Here is a 19108-nt window from a genome sequence, read left to right on the forward strand (position 1 = left end):
GGCAGAGAATGAATAAAAAAAAAGTTAACCAAGGAACTCACAACCCTATTAGGAAAAGAAAAGGATGATGAAACAATGGCTAAAATTATTGTTACTAAAATTTAGCCCTTCTTCCTAAATGGGCCTCAATTTGTAGACGATCTAATATGATTAAGAGTGGAATGCATTAGCTGTCCACTCTCAAGTTGGGCAATAAGGGTAGGAGCTTCTTTCTTTCAAGAGCTTTTCACAACAACTAGAGTTGAAGATCCATCTCATCTTCTTAAGGGCATTAACAAAAAAATTTCTACAGAGTTGAATTTAGCTTTATTATCTCCCTTTACAATAGAAGAAGTTTTGACAACTTTAAGAAGAATGGGGCCTACAAATTCACCATGACCTAATGGCTTTCAGGCATTGTTTTTTCAAAGATATTAGCACATAGTAGGTAAAGATGTTGAAAAGTTTTGCTTAGGCATTCTAGATGGGGACCTGAATTTTGACTCTCTCAACATGACAAATATAGTGCTCATTTCAAAAGTCCAAAGTCCCACAAAATTAGTTAGCTTTAAACCTATTAGTTTGTGCACCGTCATATATAAAATTGTGGCAAAAACAATAGCAAATCATTTACAAGAAGTCATTGATAGCTGCATTGATAAAGCACAAAGTGCTTTTGTACCAGGGAGACTTATTTCTGATATGTGCTTTTAGATTACGAAATTCTACACACGTTTCAGCAAAAGCAAACAGGAAAAAAGGATATATGGCAATGAAACTAGATATGAGTAAAGCTTATGATAGAGTAGAGTGAGGTTTCTTAAAGTAATGTTACAGATGGGATTTACAAAGAAATGGGTGAGATTAATTTTGAAATGCATTACCACAGTCTCTTACGCATTAAATAACAATGGAAGGAGGGGAGGAACTTTTCCACCTACTGGGGGGATTAGACAAGGCAATCCCCTTATTCCGTTTCTTTTTCTAATATGCGGCGAGAGACTTTCATCTTTGATGAGATTAGCAATGGGAGAGGGTTTGATTAAATGTGCATAACCAAACATAAGCAGGCCCGAGATATCTCACTTACTTTTTGCTGATGATTGCATTTTGTTTGTTGAAGCAACAATCAGGTGTGCGATAATTCTTAAAAGGATACTCAAGGAATATGAAAGTTGTAGGCAATGTGTGAACTTTAATAAATCAACAATCTTCTACAGCTAAGTATCGACACTGCTATGAATAAGAAGCTCAACAAATCTTGAAAAATATTTAGATCTCCCTAATGTTTTGGGCAGACGAAAAAAAGAATCTTTTCAGAATTTAAAAGAAATGGCCTCTGTACGAATTGAAAACTAGAGAACTAGGTTTCTATCGCAAGAGGTAAAGGAGATCTTCATTAAATCAATATTACAGGCAATTCCTATTTATGTGATGTCTTGCTTTCTTTTACCTAATTTATTATGTGGAGAGAGAAAATATTTGTGCTAAATTTTGGTGGCAGAAAGGGCATGGGAAAAGAGGAATACAATTGTGCCACTGGAAACATTTGTGTCACCCTAAAGAGTAAGGTGGAATGGGGTTTACGGGTATGGCCCAATTTAATATTACATTACTAGCAAAACAAGGGTGGAGATTCATAAATTACCCAAATTCGTTAGTTGTGCTATTAAAGCAAAATATTTTCCAGAAGATTCAACTCGCGATTGGGAAATAACAGTTCTTTGTATGGAGGAGTATATGGGCGACCAATGGTATTTTGGAAGAAGGATGCTGCTGGAAGGTAGGCTCGGGCATGAGCATTTCAGCTCTTCATGACAATTGGATTCCAGATTCAAGAAATTTTAGATTGACGTCAAGTAATTTTAATTTGCCAGATTTTAAAGTTGCTGAGTTAATTGATTCTAATTAAAGGAAATGGAAGAGAGAGCTAGTTGCCAATACCTTCCCAAAAGTTGAAGTTGGAAAAATCCTTAGCATCCCGTTGGCGTAAGAACCTCATGCTGATATTCTGACGTGGAGCGGGGAACCTTCGGGAGAATAACTATTACAAATTTCTAATCTTAGAACTTACCCTTTACAGACCGACTATAAGGATTTTTACAAAAAAACTTTGGCTCCTAGATCTACCTACCAAAATTAAAGTTACAATTTGGAAGAATTCATGGAACTATTTGCCTACACGGGCTAACATGGTATACAGAAGACTAAAAAACAGTTCCGCTTGTCCCCGTTGTGGTGAAGGAGTAGAAACAATGGATCACCTCTTAGTCCTCTTCCGCGAATGTCCTGTATTAGTGTCAATTTGGAGAGCATTATCAACCTCGAATTTTATACAGGAATCTACTATAGCATTCGAACAGTGGCTTACCAGGGTTTTCGCTCAACAGCCTTCCAGTCTTTGCAGAATATTTTGCTGTGCGCTATGGGCCATCTGGGGGACAAGAATGCTCGTATTCATAAAAAGAAAAATAAATCTGGTCAGGAGATAGCAAAATTTGTCCACAACTATATATCAGAGTTAAATGGCGTCGGACAAAGAACATTCAAAGGTTTAACGGAGGAAATAAAATGGAAACGCCCACCTGTTCAAACAGTAAAAATTAATTTCGATGGAGCCTACGATGAGAGGAATCAACAGTCAGCATCTGGAGTTGCTGTATGAGGCAGTGCAGGGCTGGTCCTCCTATCATGCTTGGAGATTCATCAAAGAGTACCCTCAACCTTCGCTGCTGAAGCCCTTGCTTGCCGTAAAGTTAGGAATCGACATGCAATGGCCAAAAATAATCATTGAGGGTGATTCTTTATCGATAATAAAGAAATGCAACGCTAAAGGGTATGATAAATAGCAGATAGGGGCGTATATACATGACATTCATCAGTTAAAGACTAGATCCAGGAATCTAAGGTTCGAATATACCCCAAGAATAGCAAATTTTTTAGCCCATATTTTAGCAACAGAAACTTTGAAGAGGAAGGATAAGACGTACCTTGTTGAGAGTGTCCCCAGATTTGCCAAAAACCACATGGAAAATGACAGCGTGAGAGAACTAGACTGAAGAAGAAAGGAGATAGAGAGAAAATAAGGAAGTTTCAAAATGAACAGATCAAAAGTCATGAGGATTAAAGCTTCCTTTGAAAACAACAGCGCCATTAAAATTGAAATGACAGAATGATGGAAAGACAAGCGTCAGGTTTTTTCTGATTGGGCATTTAGTCGGTGGCATAATTACACTTCTAGAATTTTCTGTTTATTTTAGTATCTAAGATATTTTTATATCACGGGCCATTTTGAGTGTTGGGCCTTCAGTATTGTTCTGTTTATTTTTGAACTTTGTTTTATATTTTAATTGCTATACAAGCCCAATCCGATTATTATTTCAAAAAAAAAAACTATTTTAGAACAATATGTTAAATAATATAAGTTTGTACTATAAATTCATTTGCAGAAAGCTTTGTTTGATGCTAAGCCAATGTCTTGGACTAAACCACCGGGATGCAACAGAAACTTTTCTCCTTAGAGTTTGACTTGTTCTTTTGAACTCTCTCCTTGCCATGCAATGAGTTGTTCCTGGAATTACTCAAACCATTGAATTCCTTGGGAATTTTCACGAGGATAGATGGCTTAACGATGCTATGATTCTTGAAACCTTGCTCACTCGTCCAAGAGCAATCCTGAAAAAACCGAACCAACTGTATGTTATCCCTGTAAATTGATATGACTTTCGTAGGATGTTGAATTAGTAGATCACTCCAAAAAGGGTCCTCCAATAGCTCCACTAGTTCCTTTTTCTCCTCTAATGCTGGAGGAGGTTCTTCCCCAGGATTATTAGAAACCTCATCCTCACAATCTGATCTTAGCCACGCTTGGCTATCAAAGAAGGCCTCCTCTTCTTCACTATCTGCAAAAGAAAAAATTGGTTATATTGTATATTATCCTATATATTTAGGAATATATTATATATATCTTTTCTATTTTTATGTTATCATTGTTGTATAAATATTATCTATACTCTTAAAAGGGATTATCTGCGTGAACCAAAAGGAGTCAATAAATTATTTTCATCCAGAAAGAGTGGCAAGAGAAAAGAAAAAATAAAAAAAAAAACCCAGCCATTTTGAAGTTATGTTAGCGTACAACTTCAAGCAACCGTGTTTTTCTAGTCAATTGTTCAGGCCAGCTGCAATTAGAAGCACCACTCAATTTTTGTACCTTCCATCCAATTTCAAAACTTAAAAACACTTTTTTATTTGGTTAAATTTTGCTATTAGTACATGTATTTTACGGAAATTATGTATTTAATCTTTATTCTTTAATTTGATATTTTTAGTCTTTATACTTTTCACATTTTAAAGTTTTAATTCCCACTAAACAATAATTGTTAAATTTATTAAGTTTTTCTATTTTCAAATTTTGATTCGACAAATATATTATTATGTGTAATATACTATGTGAGCTTGTTATTTTCGTATATTGTTCACTAAAAACTTAGTTAATGGATGAACAACTGTCATTTATGTTAAGACTAAAATTTGAAAATTTGAAAAATAATAATCCAATTAGATAATATAGACTAAATTTAAAATTGTATGCATAAAACATGACTAGTAATTGAATTTAACTGTTATTGTTTAAGTCAAGACTAAAACAATTCAAAAAGTATAGAATTAAAATTAACACCTTAAAAAAGTTTAAGGATTAAACCCACAATTTTTACAAAGTACAAGAACTAACAGTAGAATTTAACCTTTTTAATTCTTATAACTTCTTGTATCCATAATCCTTTCCTAACAACTTGAGTTTAACTTCTTCTTTTTTAAATAATGTATAGAATTATTTATAACTCAACCTCGAACTTGACTTTAATTACATGAAGTTCCTAAATGAAATGTTTGTAGAAAAAAGAATGGGTTAAGATAGTAGACGTACCGATCTTATCGTCGAGTGGACAATCTTCATTGATCTCCAAGACAGGTGACAGCAGGCAGAGTCCTGTACTGTTAGAACAAATCCCTTTATCTGGTGTCTCAAGTTCCTGGACTGAACCACAGGTATCCATTACAAATTGGAATGGCTTCTTACCAAACCAAATCAAAGATTTTAAGATTTGAGTTATCCCGTAATGAAACTTTTCTGCAATTGAAGACAAGAGATCCAATATATATATATATATAAATATATTTGTCTTTTAGCCAAACGCAATGTGGAAGTATAAAAGATTATTCTTTCAAGGAGAGTAACAACGTAAAAAGGCATTGAAAATGCTTTGGGACATCCGCAGCATTGTTCGATTCTTTTGGCCTTCTTTTTTATGTTTTTTTGTTTTTATCGATTTCACTCCATTTGTTTTATATTTAGTAGAGTTAGATTGTATTTTATTTTTTTATTTAAAAATAGATAATTTAATTTATGTATGTTAGATTAAATAAAAAATTAATTTTTCTTTTAAAATTTCCTTTCATTTTTATTATTAAAAATTAGTCCATATACGTCAACATAATGTATATGTGGCACGCAGATGTCATTATTTAGTTATTCCGTCAAGAGAAGATATTATATGAAACTGTGATTTCACATCATCTTTATTCATTTTCAATAAGAAAATGATAAATAAGATATTTTCTCTTGATTTTTAGTATTTTTAGTTAGATTTGATTTTTTTCAGGAGGAAAAAGCTAAAAATCAAGAGAAAAAAATCTAATTTGTCATTCTTCTATTGAAAATGGATAAATATGACGTGGAATCACAGTTTCATACCATTCTTTCTCTTCCGTTAATCACATCAGTTTTTAACAATACAGATAGATAATGAATAAAATTATAAATAAAAAGAACTAATTTATTTTTTATCTAATTTATTAAGATTAATTTATTATTTTTTAATAAGAAAAAGTAAAATACAACCCAATTTATAACAAAAGAGTTGTTGTAAAGGGAAATGCTAGATATGGGATTGATATAATTTTTGGGTACATAAAAATTGGAATACGACAAATCACTAGAATTAAATAGAATAGCAGTCTATCAACAGCTTTTTATAATCTGAGTTATGTTTTCTCTTTTCCAATAAAAAAATTACTGAATTATTACAGAAAAAAATGGCATGAAAAATATATAATCTTTCCGAGACACGAGAAAATGGAGAAATTAAAGTTGAAGATATCTAAAATCTTAATTAAATTTGAAGTAATTAATATATTAACAATCATGAATAATAATTACAAGAATATAGTGAAATATGAATGATGAAATCTCAAAGAATAATGAAATGGGTTACATGAAAAATGAAAAAAAAAAAACAACATTGATCATTTCATCATAACTCTGAATTCCTCGAAGCTTAAAACACCATCACCATTTATGTCAAAATGTTTGATCATAACCATACATTCATCAATGGACTTTGATTCCCCAAGTTTTTTCAACATTTTCTTGAGTCCTTTAGGTGTAATGAACCCACATCCATCTTCATCATACATCCCAAAAGCTTGTCTCAAATCTTTCAACTTCTCTTCTTCATCATCTTCTTCCATTAACTTAATAAGATCTTCCAAATCCAATAACCCATCACCGTTGGAATCCAATGCTTCCACTGCAACTTCGGCTATATTTAACAACAACTTCCCACCCATTTGGCCTAATCTATGGCTTAACTCAGAAGCTGAGATTTTCCCATCTCCATCTTTGTCGAAATATCTGACAACTCGATCATATTCTTCACTTCTCATCATTTCGAAGTATCAGCTAAAACACAGCTTAGGGTTTATTGTAAGAACGATAACCAGGTTTTTTTTTTGTGTGTGTGTGCATACATATATATATATATAGAAAGAGAGAGAGATAAGGATTGAAGCACTGCGTGAAGGCCGTGTGCCAGTCTTGTACCGACTTAACTACAATAATTGAAGAAGAAAGTGCTCTGAATCTTCTGAAACTTAAAATAAAATAAAATAAAATAAAATAAAAAGAGAGGGATGATCAAAAGCAGGAAAAAGAACATGATAATATAACGATAATGATGATGACGACGATGATGATGAAGAAAATGGAAAGTAAGTTTTCGTGTAAATAGCATCTGGAAAGGAAATAAGAAGGGAATTAAAGAATGATGGGACATTTTCAAATGGGTTATACGTTCCTTATTGATAAAGCATATTTATTATAGATTGAAATTAGTTCACTACAATTATCAATTTAATGACTATATTATTAAAATAAATAAATAAATTTAAATTATAACACAATTAATATTTACTGTATAGAAAATATTTTAAAAATTATTTATTTCAATTACAGTTAAATCCCATATAATCTTTAAAAACCATAAAAACTCTAAAAAATTAAATTTATTAAGAAATAAATAATAGTTTTTAAACCATAAATGTTTGCATTAGTCCACTTAGGTATTAATTTATTCTTTTTAATAATACAAAAATTAAATTGATCCACTTACTAATAAATGAATTAATTCGATCAGGTCTCTTTGTCCAATATACTAAATTCAACATTTTCTTTATAATTTATATATTTTACATTTTACCTTTGGAATTTTTATAGACTTTAATAATTATTAATTTTTATAATTCTATTTTTTTTAATTTCACTCCTCTAGAATGAATTTGAATGTGTGGTTGTTTAGTTCATCTCCGATGTGCTATTTTTATTATTTTTTATAATTATTTACATATTTGAATTTTTTTATATTTTTATATTTTTAAATTTTTTTTTTGTAATTTTGCACTTATCTAGAATGAAAATGAACAATTGATTGTCTAAGTTCATCCTAAATGTGTATTTTAATTTATTTTTTAAAATTTTCTAGCATGATATGTCATATTAGCATACATCCACATGTCATGCCATCTGTCAAATTCTAGTGGTTTTTATCAATAACCTGGTCGACCATTAACGATTAAAGCGAGAGTTTAGATCAAGTAATTTTTTTTCCATCACTAAAAAATCAATTAGATATAAGGGCGAGCTTTAGTGAGGACCTTGTTTACTTTAGCCTATAAAAGGGAAATTTTTTTAGATTTGTTATAAAACTTAAAAGAAATATAGAATGAACAAGAGAGAAGAACAGAAGATGAAAGGATGATTCAACTTTCACATTGGCATCCAATAAGCTTGTACATGTCCTTTATTTATAGGGCTTCAAAAACCATAAGTTACAAACCATTAAAGACCAACTTTAAGGTACCCTATAAATGATTTAGGGGCTACAAGATAATGAGTTTAGGGATTATGGACATTCATCTTTTAAGGGTTACAATAGGATAAATTTCGGGGGTTATGGACATCCATTTATCAATATATTTTACAACACTCCCCCTTGGATGTCCATAAATGAAAATGTGCACTACAGGAAAATAGGGCTTTAGCGGCGTTTTTAGCGGCGTTTTATCAAAAAACGCCGCAAAAATTGTAAAACACATAGCAATAGCGGTGTTTTACCAAAAATGCCACTAAAAACAGAGCAATAGCGACGCTTTTGGAAAAACGCCGCTAAAAACCAGAGCATTAGCGGCGCTTTTGGCAAAACGCCGCTAAAAGTCATATAACCCCTAAACCAAAAAAATCATAAACACTAATCTATAACCCCTAAAACAATAATTATTAAAATTTATGGTTATACAATATATTAAATATTTTCTTATATAATCGTAAAAGAGATAGTATTGAATTTAAAATATCGAATTAATTATCATTATAGTTTATGGTTTATGGTTTAAGATATATAGTTTAGGGTTTAAGATTTTTGAGTTAACTATGGTTTAAGATACATGGTTTAGGGTTTAAGGTTTAGGAGTTAACTAGTATTTGAAGGTTTATGATGAATTATGGGTTTAGGGATTATAATTTAGGGTTTAGGGGTTAGGGTTGGAGTTTAATGTGTAAGGGTTTGGGGTTAAGGGTTAAGGGTTTGGAGTTTAGAAAAATAATAATAATTAAAAATATTTAACTTGTTTATATTTAAAAAATTAAAAAATATAAAATGAAAATAACATGAATATATTTATAAAAAAAATTAAAACAATATCATTAGGTTTAAATAAATTTGCGTTAAGTATTTATAAATTTAATTGGAAATTTAACTTAAACGGGGTCGTTTTCTTTTTGAAATGTTTTCTTTTTCTCATGCCCGACACTAAAACCCCTAATTTTTAAAGTCATTGAATATATATTAATAAAAAAACATAATTGTTTAACTTAAACATGATTGTGCTTTAAGCATGATATTAATATATTTTATTTTTATTCAAGTCTCACTTCATTCAATATATGAGCCTAAAATTTTATCTAAGTATGCCCATATTAATAAAAGGCTTAACCTAAACCCAATTTAATATATATATTTATATTATTTTTAATTTAATATTTAATATCCTATATATGTAATTGAATTTAAATTTTTAATTTATATTTATTAAAATTTTATATGTAATTGTATTAGCATTTTTTAATGTTGACATTGTTACTAAAAACATGGTCCTTGGGGAAGCAAGGTTAAAAACACCAGTTAAATCAAATTGTTAGTTGCTAGGATTTTGTCCTTCTTATAATTTACAAAAATAAAATAAAATCAAATTATCAGTATAAAACATGTCAAAATTAATTCTTAATGTAAATAAAAAATTAATTAACATTAAAAATTTGGCAATATTTAATAACATAGGTTATTCAATAATTAATTCTTGCCAAATTTGATATTTTCCCTTCTATAAAATGAATAACATAATTAAATTTAAGAACATATTTGTTGTGTTTCCATATTAGTTATTGTGAAAATTAATTCAATCCGACTAATTTTAATTCAAGTTAAAAATAAACTCTTGCTAAAATTTATTCAAGTTAGGAATTAATATGTATTTTTAATTCACATTAAAAATTATTTTTTCCAAAATTAATTAGTTAAATCGGTAATAATACGAAAAAATTATCAAGAAATTAATAATAGTTGTATTGTGTAATTTTCATTTTATGTTTTAGGATATGAAAAATGCATGCCAAATGTCAATTTTTACGTTGCCGCATCAACAACTTACCATAATTGGTTGAATAGAAGGCAACGAATTAAACTTAAATTGCACCAAATTAAAATTCATGTATACAATTACACATTAAATCAATATTAATGTATAATTGGATCAAACTTAAATTGCAACCGAATATAGGCCCAAATAGGTTGGACACTATTGGACTGTAGCCCAAGAAGAGTATTTATATTCTTGAAATATGGGCTAGACCCGGGGATAGCAAACAAAATATAATTGTTTTTTCAATTTAAAAAAAAATGAAAAACCCAAACCCTAAAATATCTCTGCAGGAGAGCATCAAACATGGAAAGAGTTTTCAAATTTGCCACTATTCGTACCTGAGTCAGTGTTTTTTCCTGTCTTCTTTTCATCTCTTTGTTTCAAAGAGCGGGAAACGAAGAAAAGCCTAAAGTTAGGGGTTTTGTGTTTTTTTTCTTCGAGTGATGGCGAATGTAGCAGTGGATAAAGATCAACAATGGCTAATGAATTTCCGTTTAAGGTAAGTCGGAAATCTTAGTAATGCTTTCCTTTTTATTGTGTTTCCATTTATTGTTTCATATATACGTTTTTTTTATCACAGAAAAAGAAGTTTGAAGTTGTTCAATGTAATGCTACTATAAAGAAAGGTTTCTGTATTTGTATTGATTTTAAACTCTTTTTGGGGGGAGGGGTTATATAATGTTAACTTTCGATGGTGTTCTTTGGTTTGTTCATCTTTGTTTCATTGGAGAGCTGATAGGTGAGTTAGTGTATTTTCTTTATTTTTTATGTTTATTTTATATATAAATTAATATTTGAATCTCACTGTTTTCTGTTTGTTTCTCGGGATTTTGCTTCTCAGTTTTGTTCCTTCCCAAATATCCTTTCTTTTTTCAAAATTTTCTCTTCTTCGTCCTCACACTTTCTGGGATTTTTATTCCATTGTTATCAGTTTTCTTTATCAACTTTTTTAATGATTTTATAATATTACAGGAATTGTTGTGTAAATTAGAAAGAGTGGGAGCTTTCAATTGTCATATCGATTCACGCAAACACAATAAGAAGTGAGGAGGAAGTTAACAGAGGTGAAATTTTGTGTTTGTTTTGTAAGAGGTACGTACATTTGTCGACCTTTTTTTTTCTGTTAGCTGCAGAATTTCTTTACCCATTTAATTAGGCTAATTTGTTGATATATGCCGAAAATTTTGAAATTTATCTATTCATGTCAGAGTAAAAACGCTGTAATGGCCTAAATTCAAGGTTATCGGAACAATGGTTTCGTAACCATAGATCCGATTTAAAGAGAAATTTATTTCAATATTTTTGCTTGAAAATTTATATGATAGGAAAATTGTATGAAAATATTGATAGGAAAATTTTATTGATTTAGTGATTAGTTAGAAAAAGAAATTATTGAAGAAATTGGGTAAAATAAGGTATCGGGACCTCTATCTCGTAAAACCGAGTCGAAAATAATTTTATAAATATTTATGAAATGTTATTAATGTGGTATTAAAATTTCGTTAGGAAATTTTAATGTTTGGGTAGTCAATTAAATGAAAAGGACTGAATTGTAATAGGTGTAAAAGTTGCTAGAGTGATTAAATAGCTTATTAGTCTAATGAGAAAGGATATAAAAGGCAATTAGACCCAAAATTTATTTGGGCTGGACGGCAAGGGTATGAAATCAGCAGAAAAATTGATAAATTAAGGGTAAAATTGGAATATTGCAAAATTAACTAAATAAAACTAGGACTAAATAGGAAATATCTAGATTTTTCTTCATTTCTCTTCAATTCCAGCAGCTAAAAACGCAATAGGAGGGTTCTCTAAGCTGGTATTTCATAATTTTTGCACCAAGTGAGTTAATCCTTGCCTTTTTCTTGTAATTTTTGTGTTTCTAAGACTTTTACAACTAGATCCTACTATTAAATTCATTAGTTTTTGATTTCATGGATGAAATTTCAAGTCACCATGGTTGAGTTCTGTAAGTTTATGATGAAATAGAATGAAATTAAAGCTTTGATTTGTTTATGAGATGATTTTATTAGGCAATTTCAATGGAAATTGATTTTTGGGACCTAATTGTGAAAATGTTTGGAATTAAAGTCTATTGCTGAAATTCTGATTCCTAAAGGTTGTAAACTAGTTTAAGGTGATAGAATAAAATGTTAATTGAGAAAAATCAGCTCAATTGAGAGGCTAATTGAGTAGGGACGAAATTATCATTTATTAAAAGCTTAGGGGAAAAATGGTAATAAACAGCTTGCACTAAAACAGTTTGGACAGCAGCAGTAGACTAACTTTGAAAAATCACCAAAAATTGTACGAATCGAATTAGAAGATGAACAAAATATGGAATTAAGGCTTATTGAGTCTAGTTTCTCATAGAAGAAATATTGTAAGCAATGGATTTGTAAATTTTTAGATATAATGAATTTTGTGAGACAAGGTCAGAATGAATTCGGGTTCCCCTGTTCTGACTTTGAAAAATTATAAAAAATTGAATACAAATAATTAGGGACTTAAATTTATATGTATAGAATTCTGAATGAGTCTATTTTTAATAGAAATAAACAAGAACATCATTTGAATTCTGTAAAAAGAGATAATTTATTTTTAGTGAAGAAGGGTCAGAACTGTTAGACAACAGAATAGGGGTGACTTTGAAGAATAAACTGTATGATTGGCTAAACCAAAAATTCTGAAAATTTTATGGTAACAATGTATATGAGTCTAGTTTCAGAAAAAATTAACGGATCTTAATTTGGAGTTCCGTAGCTCAATTTATAAATAATTTAGTGACTATGACTCAAGTAGACAGCTTTGAATGAACTATAAATAATAGTTGAATTATAGAGAATGTTGCATATGAACATGAAATGTATTAAATTGATAATTAAATTTATTTATTTAGATCCAGAAGATTCAAATACGAAGCTAGATCGAGGAAAGGAAAAAGTTCGGGATTAATAGATTTTTACTGTTTACAAACAAGTATCAAGGTAAGTTCGTGTAACTTGAATTATATTCTTAAATGCTTGAAATGCATGTTTTTGATATGAAAATGATTTGAATGTTCATTATATGGAAATTTATGAAACATTGATATATTTGATAAAATGGGAAGAAATCCCGTTTCATTCAAATGGGAAGAAATCTCGTTTGAATGAAAGGAAAATTCGATGGATCTCTGAAAAGGAATTGACGGTAAAAAGGATCTAGCCCGGACGGGTGATCCTATCCTGATATAGCCCTCCGGAAGAATATGTGTAAAATGGATTTAGCCCGGACGGGTAATCCGAATTAGGGTCTGAATTTAGCCTGGACTGGTAATTTAGATCTAAGCTCATTAGAGTAATTGTCGTTGCAGGGGATTTAGCCTGGACTGGTAATCCCGACAATACTCTATGAGTTTATATTGCAGGGGATTTAGCCTGGACTGGTAATCCCGCTGCAAGGTTGAGGTCCGCGGGAGTGTGCTCTCTGAAATGAAAATGTGCGCAGATGAATATGAATTGACGGACCCGGAATTGTACACTAAAAGTGTACCTCTGAAAATCCATCGAAATTTCGATAAATTCAACGGGATAAATATGAAAAATAACAAGGAAATGGAAATCATGGTATTGACGAGCTCATCAATCATGGTATATATATTATTGATACATGGAAATTATTGTACTAACTTAAATGTTGAGTTTGTGCATGTTAGGGTAATAATGCATTGAATGGATATATGAATGTTTATTATATTGTATTGAAAATATTAGGTAAGTATAATTCTTGTTACATGAGCTTACTAAGCACAAAGTGTAATGGCGTAAATTCAATGTTATCGGAACAATGGTTTTGTAACCACAAATCCGATTTAAAGAGAAATTTATTTCAATATTTTTGCTTGAAAATTTATATGATAGGAAAATCGTATGAAAATATTGATAGGAAAATTTTATCGATTTAGTGATTAGTTAGAAAAAGAAATTATTGAAGAAATTGGGTAAAATAAGGTATCGGGACCTCTATCTCGTAAAACCGAGTCGAAAATAATTTTATAAATATTTATGAAATGTTATTAATGTGGTATTAAAATTTCGTTAGGAAATTTTAATGTTTGGGTAGTCCATTAAATGAAAAGGACTAAATTGTAATAGGTGTAAAAGTTACTAGAGTAATTAAATAGCTTATTAGTCTAATGAGAAAGGATATAAAAGGCAATTAGACCCAAAAGTTATTTGGGCTGGACGGTAAGGGTATGAAATCAGCAGAAAAATTGATAAATTATGGGTAAAATTGGAATATTGCAAAATTAACTAAATAAAACTAGGACTAAATAGGAAATATCTAGATGTCTCTTCATTTCTCTTCAATTCCAGCAGCTAAAAACGCCATAGGAGGGTTCTCTAAGCTGGTATTTCATAATTTTTGCACCAAGTGAGTTAATACTTGCCTTTTTCTTGTAATTTTTGTGTTTCTAAGACTTTTACAACTAGATCCTACTATTAAATTCATTAGTTTTTGATTTCATGGATGAAATTTAAAGTTACCATGGTTGAGTGCTGTAAGTTTATGATGAAATAGAATGAAATTAAAGCTTTAATTTGTTTATGAGATGATTTTATTAGGCAATTTCAATGGAAATTGATTTTTGGGACCTAATTGTGAAAATGCTTGGAATTAAAGTCTATTGCTGAAGTTCTGATTCCTAAAGGTTGTAAACTAGTTTAAGGTGATAGAATAAAATGTCAATTGAGAAAAATCAGGTCAATTGAGAGGCTAATTGAGTAGGGACGAAATTATCATTTATTAAAAGCTTAGGGGAAAAAATGGTAATAAACAGCTTGAACAAAAACAGTTTGGACAGCAGCAGTATACTAACTTTGAAAAATCACCAAAAATTGTAGGAATCTAATTAGAAGATGAAGAAAATATGGAATTAAATCTTATTGAGTCTAGTTTCTCATAGAAGAAATATTGTAAGCAATGAATTTGTAAATTTTTAGATATAATGAATTTTGTGAGACAAGGTCAGAATGAATTCGGGTTCCCCTGTTCTGACTTTGAAAAATTATAAAAAATTGAATAAAAATAATTAGGGACTTAAATTTATATTTCTAGAATTCTGAATGAGTATATTTTTAATAGAAATAAACAAGAACATCATTTGAATTCTGTATAAAGAGATAATTTATTTTTAGTGAAGAAGGGTCAGAACTATTAGACAACAGAACAGGGGTGACTTTGAAGAATAAACTGTACTGATTGGCTAAACCAAAAATTCTGAAAATTTTATGGTAAAAATATATATGAGTCTAGTTTCAGGAAAAATTAACTGATCTTAATTTGGAGTTTCGTAGCTCAAGTTATAAATAATTTAGTGACTATGACTCAAGTAGACAGCTTTGAATGAACTATAAATAATAGTTGAATTAAAGAGAATGTTGCATATGAACATGAAATGTATTAAATTGACAATTAAATTTATTTATTTAGATCTGGACGATTCAAATACGAAGCTAGATCGAGGAAAGGAAAAAGTTCGAGATTAGTAGATTTTTATTGTTTAAAAACAAGTATCAAGGTAAGTTCATGTAACTTGAATTATATTCTTAAATGCTTGAAATGCATGTTTTTGATATGAATATGATTTGAATGTTCATTGTATGAAAATTTATGAAACATTGATATATTTGATAAAATGGGAAGAAATCCCGGTTGAATGAAAAGAAAATTCGATGGATCTTTGAAAAGGAATTGACGATAAAAAGGATCTAGCCCGGACGGGTGATCCTATCCTGATATAGCCCTCCCGAAGAATATGTGTAAAATGGATTTAGCCCGGACGGGTAATTCGAATTAGGGTCTGAATTTAGCCTGGACTGGTAATTCAGATCCAAGCTCATTAGAGTAATCGTCGTTGCAGGGGATTTGGCCTGGACTGGCAATCCCGACAATACTCTATGAGTTTATATTGCAGGGGATTTAGCCTGGACTGGTAATCCCCCTGCAAGGTTGAGGTTCGCGGGAGTGTGCTCTCTGAAATGGATATGTGCGCACATGAATATGAATTGCCGGACTCGGAATTGTACAATAAATGTGTACCTCTGAAAATCCATCGAAATTCTGATAAATTCAACGGGATAAATATGGAAAAATAACAAGAAAATAGAAATCATGGTATTGACGAGCTCATCAATCATGGTATATATATTATTGATACATGGAAATTGTTGTACTAACTTGAATGTTGAGTTTGTGCATGTTAGGGTAATAATGCATTGACTGGATATATGAATGTTTATTATATTGTATTGAAAATATTAGGTAAGTATAATTCTTGTTACATGAGCTTACTAAGCACAAAGTGCTTACCCCGTTTCCCTTTTCCCTGTTTTGTAGTGTTAAGAGCTCAGATGTCGGATTTGGTCGGAGACACATCACACTGTCAACCTCAGGATTTCGGTATATAAAGAAACTTTATTTTGGAAATCAATGGCATGTATAAGCTAACAAAGTAAATGTTAACGTGAAATGAATGTAAAGTTAGCCATTAGTATGGTTAACAAACCTGGTTATAGATATGTGATGACGTTATCTTATATAAATGCATGAATCTATCATGAAAATATGTTGAATTGAAAAAAAAATTAATTCGTAAACTCCGGTAATGCCTCGTACCCTATTCCGGCAATGAATACGGGTAGGGGTATTACACAAAGTGCTTACCCCGTTTCCTTTTTCCCTGTTTTGTAGTGTTAAGAGCTCTGAGGTCGGATTTGGTCGGAGACACATCACACTGTCAACCTCAGGATTTCGGTATATAAAGAAACTTTATTTTGGAAATCAATGGCATGTATAAGCTAACAAAGTAAATGTTAACGTGAAATGAATGTATAGCCATTAGTATGGTTAACAAACCTGGTTATAGATATATGATGACGTTATCTTATATAAATGAATGAATCTATCATGAAAATATGTTGAATTGAAAAAAATAAATTAATTCGTAAACTCCGGTAATGCCTCGTACCCTATTTCGGCAATGAATACGGGTAGGGGTATTACATTTATTGGTATCAGAGCTACGGTTTAGCCTGTTCTAGGACCGATGTAGCAAATACGGGATTAGCTATACATGCCATTTAAATTATTATTGATAGTGTGATATCTCCTGACCATTTAAAATGTGTTTTTCTTATAGTAATGTCATCCGACCGAGCTCAATCTGAGGAAGCTGGGAGTCATGCTCTGGCTTCAGTACAAAGAGAAAAAAACTAGCAGTAAAAGGCCCGAAACAGAGGGTCGAGGGGAGGAGGCAAAAACAGCCTTCTTTCAAATGATGAATGAATGGTTTAATCAATACTTAAGAACTAACCCTGTAGTGCAGCAAGTTCAAGCTCCCCCTCCTGCTCCTTCACCGGTTCCCGAGATCCCACAAGGTACAGGTACTGAATCTGTCAGAAAAGGGAAAGCACCAGTAGATAAAATTCGAAAATATGGGGCCAAAGAATTTCGAGCAGCAGTTGATGATGATTCCGAACGGGCTGAATTCTGGTTAGAAAATACTACTCGAGTTCTGGAAGAATTATCTTGTACACCAGAAGAATGTCTGAAATGTGCCGTCTCACTGCTAAAAGATACAGCTTACCATTGGTGGAATATTAAAGCTTCAGTTGTTCCGAAAGAAGAAATTACATGGGAATTCTTTCAGACCGAGTTCAGAAAAAAAAATATCAGCCAGAGGTTCCTTGACCAGAAAAGAAAAGAATTTCTTGAGCTAAAACAGGGCAATAGATCAGTATCTGAATATGAAAGAGAATTTGTTCGATTGAGTAAATATGCTCGAGAATGGGTACAGTCAGAAGTTGAAATGTGTAAACGATTCGAAGAAGGGTTGAATGAAGACATTAAATTACTGATCGGAATTCTTGAAATTCGAGAGTTTGCTACATTGGCAGAGAGAGCTTATAAAGCAGAAGAATTGAGCAAAGAAAAGAAACAGGCTGAGAGGGAAGCTCAAATTTTTAGTAAAAGACCGATGGGAAAATCCCAGTTTTCTGCTTCAAAGAAATTGAAGAAATATCAGGATCGTTCTACTTCAGCCATTGGGTATTCGGGCAAAGAACGAGGTTCTCAACGCACTAATCCAAGGCCTTCTAGTCCATCAGTGACCAGTGTTGGCAGTGTTGGCACTCCTAAACCGAGATGCAGTACTGTAATAAAGCTCATTTTGGTGAATACCGATTTAAGAGTGGGGCTTGTTACCGATGTGGTTCTTTTGACCATTTCCTCAGAGATTGTCCAGAAAGGGTTGAAAAAAAGTTGAACATATATCGAAGCCGAGTAATCTAGTTTCGAGGGGCAGACCACCTCAACCATCCGGTAATGTCAGTGGTAGTCGAGGAGTTACAAAAGATACTATAGGTAGGCCTGAGGTACGAGCACCTGCTAGGACATATGCCATTCGTGCCAGAGAAGATGCTTTAGCACCCGATGTTATTACTGGTACATTTTCTTTACTTGATACTGATATTACTGCATTGATTGATCCTGGTTCTACGCATTCATATATATATATGTGTTAAACTTGCAATTGTTAAAAATTTATCTGTTGAACTTACTGAATTTGTGGTTAAAGTCTCGAACCCCCTGGGCCAGTCTGTGTTAGTGGATAAAATTTGTAAAAATTATCCACTGATGGTAAGAGGTTATTGTTTCCCGGCTGATTTGATGTTACTGCCATTTGATGAATTTGACGTGATATTGGGTATGGATTGGTTAACCCAGCATGATGCGGTAGTAAATTGTAAACAAAAATATATTGTGTTAAAATGTTAGAATGGTGAGTTGCTCCGGGTTAAATCTGATCAAACAGAGGGGTTATCTGATATGATTTCAGTAATGGCAGCACAGAGGTATGTCAAAAAGGGGTATGATGCTTACTTGGCTTATGTACTCGACACCAAGGTATCTGAGTCAAAGATACAGGCAATTCCAGTGGTATGTGAATTTTCTGATGTGTTTCCAGAAGAATTACCAAGATTGCCACCAGAAAGAGAAGTGGAATTTTCTATAGATTTGATTCCGGGAACTACTCCGATCTCCATAGCTC

At 31.5% G+C, this 19108-nt stretch overlaps 2 protein-coding genes across 4 annotated transcripts; both read right to left on the reverse strand.

Moving 5' to 3' along the window:
* Nucleotides 1–1913: 1913 nt before the first annotated feature.
* Nucleotides 1914–5127, reverse strand: LOC107886235 (uncharacterized). Of its 3 annotated transcripts, none has more exons than XM_016810111.2 (4): nucleotides 4910–5127; nucleotides 2970–3881; nucleotides 2351–2719; nucleotides 1914–2268 (listed from the first exon to the last, which is right to left on the reverse strand). In XM_016810111.2, exons 1-2 carry the CDS (start codon nucleotides 5037–5039, stop codon nucleotides 3463–3465), a joined length of 549 nt encoding a protein of 182 aa, XP_016665600.1. In that variant the 5' UTR covers nucleotides 5040–5127; the 3' UTR covers nucleotides 1914–2268; nucleotides 2351–2719; nucleotides 2970–3462. The 3 variants fall into 3 exon arrangements, with proteins under 3 accessions (XP_016665600.1, XP_016665602.1, XP_016665601.1); XM_016810113.2 differs by having other exon boundaries at nucleotides 2351–2413; nucleotides 2565–3881; XM_016810112.2 differs by having other exon boundaries at nucleotides 2351–2429; nucleotides 2565–3881.
* A 1003-nt stretch (nucleotides 5128–6130) lies between these two features.
* LOC107888027 (calcium-binding protein CML38) lies at nucleotides 6131–6886 on the reverse strand. The gene has a single exon (XM_016812210.2). It carries the CDS (start codon nucleotides 6709–6711, stop codon nucleotides 6289–6291), a length of 423 nt encoding a protein of 140 aa, XP_016667699.1. The 5' UTR covers nucleotides 6712–6886; the 3' UTR covers nucleotides 6131–6288.
* Between the last annotated feature and the right edge of the window lie 12222 nt (nucleotides 6887–19108).

This window comes from Gossypium hirsutum, chromosome A03, assembly GCF_007990345.1.
Source record: "Gossypium hirsutum isolate 1008001.06 chromosome A03, Gossypium_hirsutum_v2.1, whole genome shotgun sequence".
NCBI lineage: Eukaryota > Viridiplantae > Streptophyta > Magnoliopsida > Malvales > Malvaceae > Gossypium > Gossypium hirsutum.

What these genes read in the sequence shown, in the direction of transcription:
- LOC107888027 (XM_016812210.2), bottom strand. Translation starts at nt 6,711, where the DNA reads ATGATGAGAAGTGAAGAATATGATCGAGTTGTCAGATATTTCGACAAA.
- LOC107886235 (XM_016810111.2), bottom strand. Translation starts at nt 5,039, where the DNA reads ATGGATACCTGTGGTTCAGTCCAGGAACTTGAGACACCAGATAAAGGG. An exon ending in TCCACTCGACGATAAGATCG is followed by an intron (nt 3,882 to 4,909) that starts GTACGTCTACTA and finishes TTTCTTTTGCAG; the next exon opens with ATAGTGAAGAAGAGGAGGCC.